The sequence below is a fragment of the Neophocaena asiaeorientalis genome, unplaced genomic scaffold (assembly GCF_003031525.2).
Source record: "Neophocaena asiaeorientalis asiaeorientalis breed wild unplaced genomic scaffold, Neophocaena_asiaeorientalis_V1.1 scaffold138, whole genome shotgun sequence".
Classification (NCBI taxonomy): domain Eukaryota; kingdom Metazoa; phylum Chordata; class Mammalia; order Artiodactyla; family Phocoenidae; genus Neophocaena; species Neophocaena asiaeorientalis.
This window is the reverse complement of record NW_020172632.1, coordinates 6,524,196-6,540,118: the sequence shown is the minus strand read 5'-3', so window position 1 is coordinate 6,540,118 and position 15,923 is coordinate 6,524,196. Positions and strand designations below refer to the sequence as shown.

Here is a 15,923-nt window from a genome sequence, read left to right as displayed (position 1 = left end):
CAGCTCCTTGATTCCTGACCCTCAGAAAACCTGTGTGAGATAACAGACACTTAAGCTACTAAATTTGGGCATAATTTTTACACAGGGACAGGTAACTAATATGCATGCTAAGACCAAACAGTTTTGAATGGCTAACAAAGAGTCTTCTCCATCTGGTCCAGACTCTGTCTCCAGCTTATTACATTTCAAGTACACAAAACTTCTTTTAGTTTTTGCAGTGTACCGTGTTCGCTCCCACCTCCAGCCCTCTGTACAGCTCACGTGATATACCCAGGCCTGACACATTCTTTAACATCTTTTCTACTCCCAACACATATACTCCTTGGGCTAACTCCTCCTCATCATCAGAGCACTCATTGCATTGTATGATAAAGTCTTGTTAAATTGCCTGTCCTTCCATTAGACTGCAGGCTCCAAAAAGGTGGGACAGTATCTGTCTCCTTCATCATTATGCCAGCATAGTTCCTAGCACAAAGAAGGTACTCAGTAAATATTTGTCCCTTACAGCCCACAGGATAGGGACAGGCAGGAGGCTAAAGGTGGAAGAATGTAAACATTCTCAGGCAATGATCCAAATGAATCTTCAGGCTAGCAACTGACCAAGGAACCCGTATATTCCACACAACCTCAGGTTATGGCAAGGCCTGGGATAGGGTCAAGACTCAAAAGTTGGATGGTTTCCAGCTCCTCTTAAGTTATACCCCCTTGTTGTGGTTTCATTAGGATTCTTGAATTGGAATCTCTGAACATCAGACACACCGTTTCTTGAAAGCATATTCACAATGGTACTCAAAGGACAAATAGAAATGATTTTTTTAAAATTGTCATCTGTTCTGTATTTGTAGGACAATTCCAGACTATTATGCTGATATTTAAGATCTGATTGTAAGTGGTATTTGTGGTGTGCCTAAAATGAACATATACATACACATATGTACATGTATACATGTCATAAAATATTAACCACTAGTACCCTCTACTGGTGGAAATACCTTATCTGCTCATATGAATGGTCTTATTGCCCTCTAGTGACCACAACCCATAAAGTGAAAATCTAGCAGCAGATGGGAGACTCTCCTTGGCTATAATGATAGGGTTTTATGTTCTTTAAGCATCTAATTTTCTCAGATTCTGGTTTATATTACAGGGGTGCAACTCTCAAGACTCTTGGGGGAACCTCTGGGGAATTTCACACAGCTCTTGCCAGCTGTTAGCGCCAGTCTGAAGCTGCTTTCTTTCCTGCTTCTCATGAACAAGAGGTCAAGGGGAGGCAGAGAAGGCAATGGCTGCACTGGTGAGGGCAAGAACAGCAGCTGTGAACGACTACCCTGGACTCCCCGGGGACTTGGGAGCAGCTTGAGGAACACATGTTGGCCCTCCCTCGCATATTATTCACAGTTGTGTACTGTACTAAAATGGTAATTCAACGCAGTTCCTGACTTACCTCTTAAAATATCTCCAATGCTGTAATAAATGATGTAGCAGCAAATGTTGCTATTATTGTGTTTTTACAAACCATGCTTTGGAAGTTATTTCTACTCAAGATGGAAAAGCCAAGATTTAAGTGAAATGTCGCCTCTTCTATGGAGCCTTTTCTGAATTCCCCAGATGTAAGACTACTCTGTCCTCTGTGCCAGCATATACCTTGTACAGATCAGAATGGTACCATGGACAGTATTTATAGGCTTTTATTTTTAACCTATACTATTTTACTACTCCCATTTGTCTACCTGCTTGTTTCTCCACCAAACCCTAAGTTCCTTGAGGTCACAAATCATGTCTTCTTCATTTTTGCACACCCAAGCATCAAGCACACTCAAAACGTTATCCACAGATCATGCTAGTTACAAGTTCATGCAGTAAGTACAGAAACTGAAGCAAGCATTTGAAACTTTGACAAAGTACTTCTACATTTGTTGAGTATAATTTTTTTAAAAAGTAGGGCTTACATTTTTTATATTTTAATTTCATTTTTCTGGTAATTTTTATTATATTTTAAGAGTATTAGTCTGCAACCAATGGAGAATTTTTTAAACAATGATCTCTTACCACAGATAGTTTGAGAAGCACTGATATGATAGATAATGTCTGAGGGAGGGAGGAAAGGAGAAAGAAGGAGATAAAATATAAGCACTTATAAAATTCGGAAGGAACATACCTATCCTTGTTGATTTTAACACTTCCTTGGAGGGTATTTTCTTCTTTAATTCTCGTAAGGCTTCAACTAGATTCTCTTTGGTTTGATCAGGAAGCTCCAACATAGTTTTCCATCTTTTTATGTCTTCTATAACCACAACTCTCTGAGAAAAAGAAAAGTCATTTGGAAAATGGAACATTTTCATTAGAAAGACATCTGCCTTCACCTGAGCTAATGGGGCTCCTATTGACATATGAATTATTGATTATGACCTGAACCAAAGCACAATATATGTGATGGCCCCAAATGATGGGTAATTGCTTAAAAGCAGCTCCTGCTTACTGCAAATCAGGAAGAGGGTTACATCTATTAGGAAAAGTGCAAGTTTTAATCTTACCATGTCAGACACCACTGGGCACTTAGCACTGAGAGGCAGTAAGGAGGGGAAGAAAAGAAAAACGATGCTGAGGTGAATCAACCTTATAGCTCACTTAAGTATCTTAATTCATAGGCAAGGACAGAGAGCAGAGAAGTCATAAAGACATATTTATTTCAACAATAAAAAGCACACTTCAACAGCTCCCTACTTCCTAGATGGTAAAACTCAAACCCTCTCGTTTGAAGAATTTTTTAAAACTTTAAACAAATAAAAAGGTAGAGAATAACTCACTATTTATAATGAAAAAAAGTTAACATTTTGCCATTACACATAAAATAATAAAACACTGTAAAGTTCAAGTCTCCTTACACCCTTCGCCCTTCATTCCCTTCCTTCCGTTTCTAGAAGAAACCACTATCTTAAAGTTGACACGAATCTTTCCATTAAGTGTAAAATATTAACAATTAAGGAATCTGGGTGAAAGGGATGAGGAAGGTCTTTGTACTGTGTTGCAACTTTTCTGTAGTTTTGAAATTATTTCAACTAAGAATTTTTTTTAAGTAAACTGGGAGACAAAAAAATAAAGTCGCTTTTATAATTGCACAAAAAAATTTTTTTTCTTGCTTTTATCAACATTACCCTGGGGAGGTAGGCCCGGGTAGGGACTGGGAAGGGGCACAGGGGCCTCTGATAAATGTCCTGTTTCTCGATCTGGATACTGGTGACACAGGTGTGTTCTCTCTGTGAAAATCTGTTAAGACGTACATATTTGTCTACTTTTCTACATGCATGTGATAGTTCAATAAAAAGCAACCCAAAAAGTCTCAACTCCCTCCCTGGCTGGGGTCTAGCCTAGCTGCCCGTGGTGGGAGAAGGGGATGTCTGGGGACTTCTCTATTTCCCCACCTCTGCTTCTCCTCCTCCCCCATCTGCTTGTTTGCTTTGGTCTTTGGCCCTTCCAGGTTTGAAACTGGGAAAAAAAGAAGCAGTAAGGGAAAGCAAAAGCCTTATTTTTGGTTGTGATGCTACGCTCATCAGGTTTCAGTGCTCTCTAGACTTGGCAGATATTCATGAGATGTTTTTGTGGTTCCGTGGAGAGCTCCCATGGTTGAGATCTCACCTGCAGTTCCCACAACACTAGCAAGGCCTCTTCCAGCCAGCTGCTTAGAGGTCCACCCTAAGTCTCCAGTTTCTGGCAACTGCTTCACCCACTCTCTCTGTAGGGGTCCCACTGCCCTTCCAAGGATCCTTGTGAACTGAGCTCCTTTAATTCAACTCCAGGCCAGTTAGCATTTTCTCCACTACGCCCACATCTTTGCCCTGAAAAACTCTGTGCATAACAGCTTTCCCACAGCAGCCACTTCTCCTTCTTGTGGCATCAGTTGCCACCCTGTTTTTAGACTTTCCCAGGCACAGGTCTGGTCTCTGTGTCCACCAACTCCAGGAACTGAGGTCACGTTCTCCAAGTGAAAATACCATAGCCCTCCCACTTTATCCAAAGGAATTCTATCTCCTCTCTTTCTTTACCTTCAACATTCTTTTTTTTTTTTTACCTTCAACTTTCTTTATTGCCTAAGGTAGGTGATAGGTTCAGGATTCCAAAACTGGTCTTCATTATCTGCCTTCACAAGTTCTGTATAGATGGTCTAGAATAACATTTGGGAACACCATTTTATAGCTATTCCTTTGTTCTCAGCCTTTAGGAGACCTAGCCAAAATTGAGACAGAGCCTTTTTTTATGATCCGTTACAATATAAAATAGTTTCAGTGTTAAATGGTATGACAAATAAATCGATGAAGCCAGGTAAGGGATGTTTTCAGTAGGAAGAAGGTGTAAATATAGTATTCTGCAGCTTGCTTTTTTCACTCAGTATAATTTCTTGATTTATCCATACTGATACGTATAAACCCAGTTGATCTGTTTTAATAGTATTGAATATTATTCCATTATTTTTATATACAATGTCTTAGAATTTTAAAATCTAGTCCCCTAATGGATATTTAGGGACTTTTTCCCCCCTCACATTTTCCCTATTATAAACATTGCTTCAATGAACTCCTGCCTATTATACATTCATATGTCTTCCATCCTTTACTTTCAACTTTTTTCTGGGTCATTATGCTTTAATAGCCTATGGCTGCTTTATTTTGCTCCTCCTCCCCTATCCAATCTGAGAGTTTCTATCTTTTAATAGGCATGTTTAATCCATTTGCATTTATTATGATTACTGATACACTGGACATACTTTCTCTTTGCTTTTTTCTTTTCTTATCTTTTATTTAACAGCCTGAGTTTTCTTTAATCTTGTTTTTTCTTTTATGGTTTGGAAGTTATACATTCTATTTCTATCATTTTAGTGTTTGCCCTTACAATTTTTAAGATACTCAATGAAATCTATACCAGTATCCTCCTCACAAGTCTCTACCTTCTGAAACGCTTATTAGAAATATACATGGTCTCTGCCTGTCCTTCAAGTCTCTTAACTTGTCATATTTCTATTTCTGTGGGATGCATTCTAAGTGATTTCCTCAGATCTAGCTTTCAATTCAGCATTTCTCTCCGTAGCTATGACTTACCTACTTTTAACCTGTTCAATGTGTTTCTTTGTCAACAAATATGCTTTTTCATTGGATAAATTCTGTTTTTTCCTCTAAATCTACCTGTTTTCTTTTCATACTATCCTATTCTTATCATTTCTATTACTTTCATTATCCTGTGAACATTTTAAACATATTTAAGGTCTTTTCAGACTGTTATCTCTGCTTCCTGGAGTAGAAATTCTATTATTTACATCTGCCTGCTCATCCTCCCTCCTGGTAATTTATTTTATTGTAGAGTTTTGTAATTTTTGACCATGAATTCATCTTTAATGGAGACTGTTTTCCACAGGAGTCCTGTGTACTCTAGGTTGTGAAGTGTCTTAACAGGGAAATCTCACCTTTGCCTTTGCCAAGGCCTTTGGATTTCCCTGGTTCTGGGCCAGTTTTCATGTTAATTTTTCAGCTTTGCAGATAGCACGAAGTTAAAAATATATATACACACATAGTAATAAGTGTGAGGTTCTAATTTATTATGGTCAACTCTTTTTGAACTCAAACCCTGAGATGATACAATCTTCACGCTGATTCCTTGGACTGGTGGATGGAATTTTTCTAGTTCATTTTTCAAAAGCATAGTAGCCCTGTGTTGACTCCCAGCTTCATGTGGCCTGAAGCCTTACCTGCTGTCCCCATACTGGCCCTAAAACCCCAGCCCCTAAACTCTGTACCTGGTTTGCATGGAACTATATACAAGCATACCCTGTTTTATTGCACTTCACTTTATTGTACTTTGCAGATACTGCATTTTTTTTTTTTTTTAACAAATTGAAGGTTTGTGGCAGAGCAAGTCTACAGATGCTGTTTTTCCAACAGCATTTGCTCACTTTGTGTCTCTGTGTCACATTTTGGTAATTCCTGCAACATTTCAAACTTTTTCCATTATTATTATATTTGTTATGATCTGTGATCAGTGACCTTTGATGTTACTATTGTAATTGTTTTGGGGTGCCACAAACCATGCCCATACAAGACAGCAAACTTAACTGATAAATATTCTGACTGTTACACCAACCAGCCATTTCCCCATCTCTCTCCCTCTCCTTGGGCCTCCTTGTTCCCTGAGACACAACAATATTGAAATTAAGTCAATTAATAGCCCTACAACGGCCTCTAAATGTTTAAGTGAAAGGAAGAGAAACACGTCTCTCACTTTAAATCAAAAGCTAGAAATGATTAAGCTTAGTGAGGAAGGCATGTTGAAAGCCGAGACAGGCCAAAAGCTAGGCATCTTGCATCAAATAGTTAGCCAAGTCATAAATGCAAAGGAAAAGTTCCTGAAGGAAATTAAAAGTGCTACTCCAGTGAACACACAAATGATAAGAAAGCAAAACAGCCTTATTGCTTATATGAGAATGTTTTAGTGGTCTGCACAGACCAAACTAACTACATTCCCGGGGAGGGGGGGTGATGGTGTGATGAATTGGGAGATTGGGATTGACATATATACACTAATATGTATAAAATGGATAACTAATAAGAACCTGCTGTATAAAAAGATAAATAAAATAAAATTCAAAAAAAATAAAAAAGTATAATTGTTATGTTAAGAGAGGAGAGAAATCAGAATCATAAAAAAAACAAAAAAACTAACTACAACATTCCCTTAAGCCAAAGCCTAATCTAGAGCAAGGCCCTAACTCTTTTCAATTCTATGAAGGCTGAGAGAGGTGAGGAAACTGCAGAAGAAAAGTTTAAAGCTAGCAGAGGTTGGTTCATAAGGTTTACAGGAAGAAGCCGTCTCTATAACATACAAGTACAAGGAAGCAGCAAGTGCCTAAGTAAAAGCTGTAGCAAGTAATCCAGAAGATCCATCTAAGATAATCAGTGAAGGTGGCTACACTAAACAACAGATTTTCAATGTAGACAAAACAGCCTCATACTGGAAGACGATGACATCTCGGACTTCAATGCCTGGCTTCAAAGCTTCAAAGGACTGGCTGACGATTTTGTTAGGAGCTAATGCAGCTGGTAACTTGAAGTACAAGCCAATGCTCATTTGCCATTTTGAAAATCCTAGGGCCCTTAATAATTATGCGAAATCTACTCTGCCTGGGCTCTATAAATGTAACAACAAAGCCTAGATGACAGCAAATTTGTTTACAACATGATTTACTGAATATTTTAAGCCCTCTGTCGAGACTTATTACTCCAAAAAAAGATTCCTTTAGAAATATCACTGCTCATTGACAATACACCTGGTCACTCAAGAGCTCTGATGGAGATGTACAACGAGATTAATGTTGTTTTCATGCCTGTTAACACAACATCCATTCTGCTGCAAGGAGTAATTTTGACTCTCAAGTCCTAGAAATACATTTCTAGGATACATGCATCTAGAAATAGATTAGAAATACATTTTGTAAGGCTATAGCTGCCATAGATAGTTGGGTCCTCTGATGGAAAAGTAAATTGAAAATCTTCTGGAAAGAATTCACCGTTCTAGATGCAATTAAGAACATTCATGATTCACAAGAAGTCAAAATATCAACATTAACTGGAGTTTGTAAGAAGCTGATTCCAAACCTCATGGATGACTTTGAGGGGTTCTAGACTTCAGTGGAGGAATTAACAGTAGATGTGGTGGAAAGTGCAAGAGAACTAGAATTAGCAGTGGAGCCTAAGGATATGACTGAATTGCTGCAATCTCATGATTAAACTTTAATAGATAACGAGTTACTTCTTATGGATGAGCAGAGAAAGAGGTTTCTTGAGATGGAATCTACTGCTGGTGAAGATGCTGTGAAGATTGTTGAAATGACAATGAAGGATTACATAAACTTAGTTGATAAAGCAGCAGCAGGGTTTGGTAGGACTGACTTCAATTTTGAAAGAAGTTCTACTGTGAGTAAAATGCTATCAAACAGCACTGCACGCTACAGAGAAATCATTCATGAAAGGAGGGTCAATTGATGCAGCAAACTTCATTGTCGTATTTTAAGAAAATGTCACAGCCACCCCTACCTTCAGCAACCACCACCCTCATTAGTCAGCAGCCATCAACATCGAGGCAAAACCTCCACCAGCAAAAAGATTCCAACTCACTGAAGGCTCAGATGATGGTTAGCATTATTTAGCAATAATTATTCAGCAATTTTTAAATTAAGGTATGTACATTTTTTTAGACATAATGCTATTGTACACTTAACAGATTACAGTATAGTGGAAACGTAGCTTTTATATACATTGGGAACCAAAAAAAAAAATCGCATAATTGCAGTGGTCTAGAACGGAACCCGCAATATCTCCAAGGTATGCCTGTTATCTCCAGCTTTGGGTTTGGATTTCCTCTTTCTTCCTGGCACCTGAGTGTTTCTCTTTCTTCTTTTCAAGCTCAGTTCTGTATTGGAGACTTTTTTTTTTTTTTTTTCGTTTTTGGCCGCACCATGCGGCATGCAGGATCTTAGTTCCCCGACCAGGGATGGAACCCACGCCCTCTGTAGTGGAAGAGCAGACTCTTAACTGCTGGACTGCCAGGGAAGTCCCTGTACAGGAGACTTTTTATCGAGCATTTCTACATGGCTGGAATGAGGTTGGGGTTTTCATATCAGATCATTCCAGCATATGGAACTACAGAAGCCTAAGCTCTTTAGTATGGCATAAAAGGTCTTAACAAACATGACTTGGCTCCTGACATCCTTTTCAGCCTCACCGTTGGCTCAACATACATCAAACTATTTGAAGCTGCCTAAACAAACCACAGTATTTCACATCCTCTGCCTCGGATGCTCTTTCTCTGCCTGAACCACATGATAACACCTACTTATTTTGAAAGACTCTTCAAGAATCACCTCCTGTATGAAGCCTTGCTTGCCTCTCTCCAACCGCATCTGACCAAACTCCCTTTTGAGTTTGTAATCTGCACAGGCTTCAATTGCCCCATCTGTACTTTCTGCAAATAGTTATCTACAAGGCTGTCTTCTCCATTAGACTATGAACAACTTGAGGGCCAGAACAATTTCTTACTTGTCTCTCTATCCCCAGTGTGCAGTAGATGTAATTGAACAAAGTTATATCTACCCTCAAGGACTAAGTACAGTACAGTCTTCAGATCTGACATATTAGGGCAAAAATAGAAAAATATAGCAGCCCGTTCCAGAGAATTCCACACACATACAAAGAATGTTTCCCTATTTTTGTCCACATATGGGGCCCCAAACGGATACTGCAAGTTCTTATCTGAATTATTTAGAGGAAAAAGGGAAGTGGAAATAAAATATGAATGGGGAAGCTATAATGAGTAGTGGAATGGTTACTGCCAGAAAGAAAAGGTGCTCTCCAAAATACCATCTGGTCTTACAGTTGTGGATAGCTGGAATATCAGGTTTGGTAAAACCAATTAAGGAAAATGCTTCGCTCATAAGCAATAAAACGGGCACCATTCCACTGGTGGGGGCAGGGGACAACATATTGGCTAGTCAATCCTACAAAGGGAATATAAAGATTTATAAAGCATTCTTAAGTGCAGAACCTAAAATAATTAGCATCTTTTCAGAATCTTTGCATTTAAAAAAATCTCCTATTGCAACCAACAGAAGAAATCACTTTCCCTTAGGGAGAAAGAAGAGATTAACCAAATTAACCTTTACTATTCAAATGTACACCACATGAGCTTATTGAGTGTCACTTTTATTGAATGTGATAAGGCTATGGCAAAATTACTTGTAATATGCTGATAACAGAAGTACAATGGTCCTAATATTCCAAGATTTTTATACCTCCTCTGCTGGCATTCAGAAACCTCCACTTTTTTTTAGTTCACAGACTGTGGAACCAGATTTTCTAGTTCAAATCCCAGTTCTGCCACTGAAAGCTTCATAACTTTGGACAAGCTACTTAATCTCTCTGTGCCTTAGATTCTTCATCTGTAAAATATAAATGATAAAACCATCCATTTCACAGAACTATTATTAGAATTTAAAGAGTTAATATATGTAAAGCACTTAGCACAATGCCTGGCCCACAGAAATGGGCTCAATAAATGTAAGCAGGAATCATTATTACTATCATCATCATTCTCATCTCTAGTTTTACTACACAGCCTCTTTTCTTCCATACAAGAAAAGAGGGAACTACTTATTAGCTTTTATTGTGTGCCAGGCACAATGCTTAGCCCTTTCAATATGCATTTATTTATTTAGCCCTCATAACAACCCTGCAGGTTAAATATTATTTCTGATGTTACTGATGAGGAAATTGAGGCTTGAATATTCAGCAGATTCTTGTCATTAAAACATGATGGTGGTGTGTGGGAATAGTCACTTGGCAGAACGTGGACCTAGTTAACTCTCTAGAATTCATATTTAACTCAACTTGTTTTTAATTTGCCACTGTATACACGGGAAAGTAAGCATGTGTGCATGCATAAGCGAAAGAGAACAGCAAGTACCACTTACTGAATGGTTGTATGTTGCTACTTCCCTCTACCTAGCCAAATCTTTCCATCTCTTTAAGGTGCTCTGACCACTAAAACAGATGCTGAGCTCTTTTCTCTCTTAACTCTTTTTTTTGTCTGCGTTGGGTGTTTGTTGCTGCATGTGGGCTTTCTCTAGTTGCAGCAAGTGGGGGCTACTCTTTATCGCGGTACGCAGGCTTCTCATTGTGGTGGCTTCTCTTGTTGCGGAGCACGGGCTCTAGGCACACAGGCTTCAGTGGTTGCAGCACACAGGCTCAGTAGTTGGGGCTCGCGGGCCCTAGAGCGTGCTGGCTTCAGTAGTTGTGGTGCACAGGCTTAGTTGCTCCGTGGCATGTGGGATCTTCCCGGACCAGGGCTCGAACCCATGTCCCCTGTATTGGCGGGTGGGTTCTTTTTCTTTTTAAGGCTCATACTTTTATCTTAAATTTTTCTTATGTTCCCTAAAGTACCTAGCATAGTACTGAGCATAAAGTTGTTTCACAGTAACATTTGTAGAGTAGCTTACTATCCAGACCCAGCAAGGGCATCCCCAAATAATGATTATTGTTTATTCAATAAATTTTTACATACAATGTAGCAGGCACTGTGTTAGGTCTTAAAGCAGAATCAGAACATAAGAGACTGCAGTCCCAGTCCTAACAGTTCATAATAGATTGGGGAAACTACAGGTAATCAGATAATTACAATACAGTAAGGTAAGTGCTACAACAGTTATTTGAACCAAGTGCCAAGAGAGTCTCAAAGAGGGAAAGATTAATACCCCACAAAGGACCCAGGAAGCATTTCATCATTCACTTATTTAACAAATATTTATTGACCACTTAGTATGTGCCAAGCACTGTGACAGGTCCAAGGGTGGAGAGGTAAATGAAATGCCCAAGGTCCCTGTACTCATGAAACAATCTAAGATTCACTTGAGCGGGATGACAAATGGGTAGGAATTCATTCTGTAAAAGATGCAGGAAAGGGGACCAACATCAAGTCAAAGCCCTGGAGACATGAAAGAGAATAGCTTAGATAGAGAAGAGCAGGAAATGGGGTGTGGCTGGAATGCATTCCCATGAATGGGGAGCTATAAGAGATGAGGTGAGATGGCACCTCAGACAGAACAGAATAGAAAGGGTCTCATATGCCATGCCAAGGCTTTTAGAGTTTAATTCATTCGGTCATTCAGCATGCCGCAGGGTGCAGCCAAAAACAAAAACCAAAAAACTAACCATTTCGTCATTCAGAAAAATGCACCATGGTCTTCTATATGCCAAGCCCCATGCCAGCTACTGGGGCCACAAAACCAATAAGACATAGTCTTTCAAGAAGCTGAGAGTGTAGCGGGACACAGTCATGTAAAGAAACACTTATTATATAGCACAAGTAAGTGCGATGGTAGAGGCATGTAAAGATATAGGGATGGCTTAGAGAAGGGAGAGATTAGATTGGCTCTGTATCTGGGGGACAGAGAGTGGTTAGGAAAGACCTTATAGCAGAGGAAACTCTTGACTAGATCATGGGAACAAAGGATTTCATAAAGTAGCTGATAACAGCAAACACTTACATAGTATTTAGTATGTGCCAGGCTCTGTTCCAAGCACTTTACATACATCGACTCACTCAAACTTCATAACTACCTTATAAAATAGATATTATTATTAATCCCATTTTATAGATGAGGAAAGACACAGAGACGTTAACTTGTCCAAGGTCACACAGGTAGTTTAAGTGGCAGAGCCAGGATTTTAACACAGGTAGTTTGGCTTGAGTCTGTGTTCTTAATTACTATACTATATTGCCTCCAAGACAAGAGAAAAAAAGCCGTTCAAGGCAAACAGGACAGCATAAGCAAAGGTACAGAGGTATGACAGAACACAACATCTTTGGGAACTTGTGAGTGGTTGACACTGGATGGAATGTAAATAAGAAGAGCAGCAGGGCAAGCAGGTACCAGGTCACAAGAGGGCCTTGGGTACCACGTAAAGAAATGTCTTTATCAAAAGGTAATTTGAAACCACTAAGGGAAGTGGTTTCCTCAGGCAGGGAGGTGACCTGAGTAGATTTTCTTTTTTTTTTTAAAGACTTATTTCTCTGGCGTAAGTGTGGAGGCTGGAATGACAGGGGATGCCAAGGGCACGGAGACAAGTTAACAGACCATGGCACTGATCTAAATTCAACAATATTTTTTTTAATAAATTTACTTATTTATTTTTGGCTGAGTTGGGTCTTTGTTGCTGCACAAGGGCTTCCTCTAGTTGAGGCAAGCGGGGGCTACTCTTGGTTGCGGTGCGTGGGCTGCTCATTGCTGTGGCTTCTCTTGTTGCGGAGCACAGGCTCTAGGTGTGCGGGCTTCAGTAGTTGTGGCTCGCAGGCTCTAGAGCGCAGGCTCAGTAGTTGTGGCGCACAGGCTTAGTTGCTCCGCGACATGCGGGACCTTCCCGGACCAGGGCTCGAACCCATGTCCCCTGCATTGGCAGGCGCATTCTTAACCACTGCGCCACCAGGGAAGCCCTCAACAAGATTTTGAATTTAAAGTGGGAGACGTTAAGGGCAAAAAAGGATTTTTAGGAGACAGAATTGAAAACTAGATATAAGAGAGAAGAATTAAGGATCATTTCTAAGTTTCTAGTCCCAGTTTCTTGGTATATGGATATAAAATAAATACAGGAGAATAAAAAACAGGTTTGGAAGAAAAACTATTGCATTTAAAGAGAATGTTATTCCATATGCCTATTGTTTATTCTGATTCCATAATCTTCACTTGGCTCATTCTCATCATCACACACAGTGATTCTCAACTGGGGCCCACGTGGGGACACAAAGGGCAGAAGGGTCAGGTGAAGGTATATTAGAATCTGGGTATTTGTATGTGAGTGTACATGTAGTTCAATTACTACCATCCTCTTTTTCTTCCAGACAGTCTGACATCACAATCCTGCCCACCACCATCCCTCACTGAGAATCAATACTGTGTACAGTTATCCACGGATACCCTGACAAACAGTTGAAAACCTTGAATGTGTTCCAGGAAGTCACAAAACTGCAAAACTAGGAGAGATTTTAAAGACCATCTAGAGCTCAGTAGGTCTCAACCAAGGGGTACTTGTAAATATGTAGGGCATTTTTGGTCATCACAATGGGACATTGCTACTGACATTTACTGTCTGAGTGCCAGGGATGTTAAATTTTGTGCAACTCACAGGACAGTTCCAAATGATGAACAATTATCTTGCCCCAAAGGACAACAGTGTTCCTTTGAAGAAACACTGCTATAGGTCAAACACTACCTTTTCTAGATGAGGACAAAGTGAGATCCCAGAGAAGGAAATGACTTACTAAAGATCACACAGCTGCACAGTAGGGCCTAGAACCCAGAGCTTTTGTTTATACTCCCCTTTACTGCTTTCTAATCTGGGTCTGGTAAGCCTGTGGCACATCTAGAAGAGAAATCCAACTGAGTATATCAGTCAAGTACTCAGGAGGCCACCTTGTTATCACAGTCCTTCGTACATTTTCTCTAGCCCCAGATCTCACTCTCACCTTCAGAGATCTAGTCTAGAGGTGCAAGTTTGGCAGTCAGCAGCATGGGAAGCCTTAAGATGAATAAGATCACCCTGGCCAAACACATAAAATGTGACAAAGCTCTGGGGAGCACAAACATTAGTAGTCTAGTTGAGAAAATAGGAAGCAATAAAGGGAACCGAAAAGAAAAAGTCAGTAATGTAGGAGGAGAGGTTCAAGAAGACAAAGGGAACTAATTACAAACGGTTTTTTGTTTGTTTTTAGTGAAGTAATAATTACCACTAATTGGGTACTTATATCCATTGATTCAGTGTTGGTTGTCTATCCTGTATCTATTCCTTGCTTCTTCCTTGCTAACAGAAATCAGACAGTTTGAGGTTGCAAAGAGTCTATTTTAACAGTCTCTCTTCCAATCTCAGCTGTCGCTGTAAAGGCCATGTGATACGGTTCTGGTCAATAGGATATGAGGGTATGGTATCATCACCCAATCTTACTGAGTTTGTACAGGGAACACAAAACCATATTTGGTACTTTAACATTCCATTTAATAGACAAGAAAATTTTGCAAAAGAAGAATAACTTAGGGGGCTTATCCTACCAGCTAGCAAAACATACCACAAAGCCAAAGTAATTAGAAGAGTGTAACGTAGTGCAGGAATTGATAAACAAGGTATGACGGAAACAAACCTGGAGTGGTCAGGAACACTCTGGGGAGGACGCACAGAAATAAGTAATTCATAGGTCTTCTATAGTAGAACTCCTCCAGACCTCTTGGCTATCAAGTCCTTTGCACATTTTCTCCACTCCCAGATCCCCTCTCACCTTCAGAGATTCAATCGTGGCCTGCTTGTAAATCTTTCCTCCAGGAGCTTTCTTCTGAGGACTATTCTGGATTCTGGGTGTTCGAAGGACGAATTTATCCATTGCTAGGGGACTCCAACTACCTTCACGTGTTTGCACCGTGTTCTGCTCAAGAAAGAGGGCAGGTTCTAAAACGTCATCAAAGCTTCTGTGATGTGTGTTCCCTAAAGTGACACAATTGGGTTCTACACACTCTGGAAGCATTCCTGAATTATTAGGACTCTTGGGTGAAATTCACAGAAAGATTTCCTCCTGAAAAAGAAACATCTTCCTAAAAACTGAAAACTGTATACAATGATGGGTCTACTTCCTGAATTAGGAGGTGTCTAGCTTTCAGAAGTGCACACTGTAGAGGGGCTTCCAATACTGGGCCACGCGTTGAAACTGGTGACTTCTAAAGCCTCTTCCAACTTAGGTTGGGTTGTGGCAGGGTGAGAGTTCCCCCGGGTTCAATGAAGCTGTCTTAATTACCGCACCATAGCCACAACCCCAAGGGTTCCCCTAGTAACCAATAACCAACAACCTCCTCCAGATCTCAGCAGGGTCCTCACAGCAACCAGTCATCTCCAGGAACTACTCCGTGGTCAAAGGACCCTAACCACGACTGTCCTGCTCTGATCCCAGAGCAAAGGGAACCACCACCTTCCTCTGCCCTCAGCACTCAGGAACCCAGGAAGGGGAAGCCTAACAACGATGTCATGTGAGATGAGACCCACCAGGAATAGCAGCCCTGTCAGCAGCTGGGCCTCTCCAGAACGCACCCTCTGAGGGCCCAAGCCTAGACCTCGGGGGTCAGAACTAAACGACGCTTCCTTCCGCTGCTGCAGTTTCTCGTTAGCGGAGGCTCAGCTAGCCGGGAGAACACCAACGGCCGTCAGCGGGGTGGAGGGGGGGGTGGGTGTGAACCAAACCATATTCCCCAGAATACACCGCGAAGGGGCGGGCTCGGGCGCACCTAGGGCGGCTGTAGTTCTCCGAGACCAACTTTCCCAACCCACAGTGCGCCTCCCGCCTATGGAGAA

General features: G+C 40.5%; 1 protein-coding gene across 3 annotated transcripts in view; it reads right to left on the bottom strand.

Annotated features, from left to right (window-relative positions):
* TCEANC2 (transcription elongation factor A N-terminal and central domain containing 2) overlaps window positions 1-15,923 on the bottom strand; it is a 39,913-nt gene that overhangs the window by 21,151 nt on the left and 2,839 nt on the right. The window contains exons 1-3 of one of the 3 annotated variants that reach the window (XM_024739324.1): window positions 15,618-15,770; window positions 14,863-15,006; window positions 2,159-2,300 (exon numbers count right to left, since the gene is read on the bottom strand). In XM_024739324.1, the coding sequence (XP_024595092.1) occupies window positions 2,159-2,300; window positions 14,863-14,964 (244 nt within the window). In that variant the 5' untranslated portion in view covers window positions 14,965-15,006; window positions 15,618-15,770. The other 2 variants (XM_024739326.1, XM_024739325.1) reach the window with 2 other exon arrangements.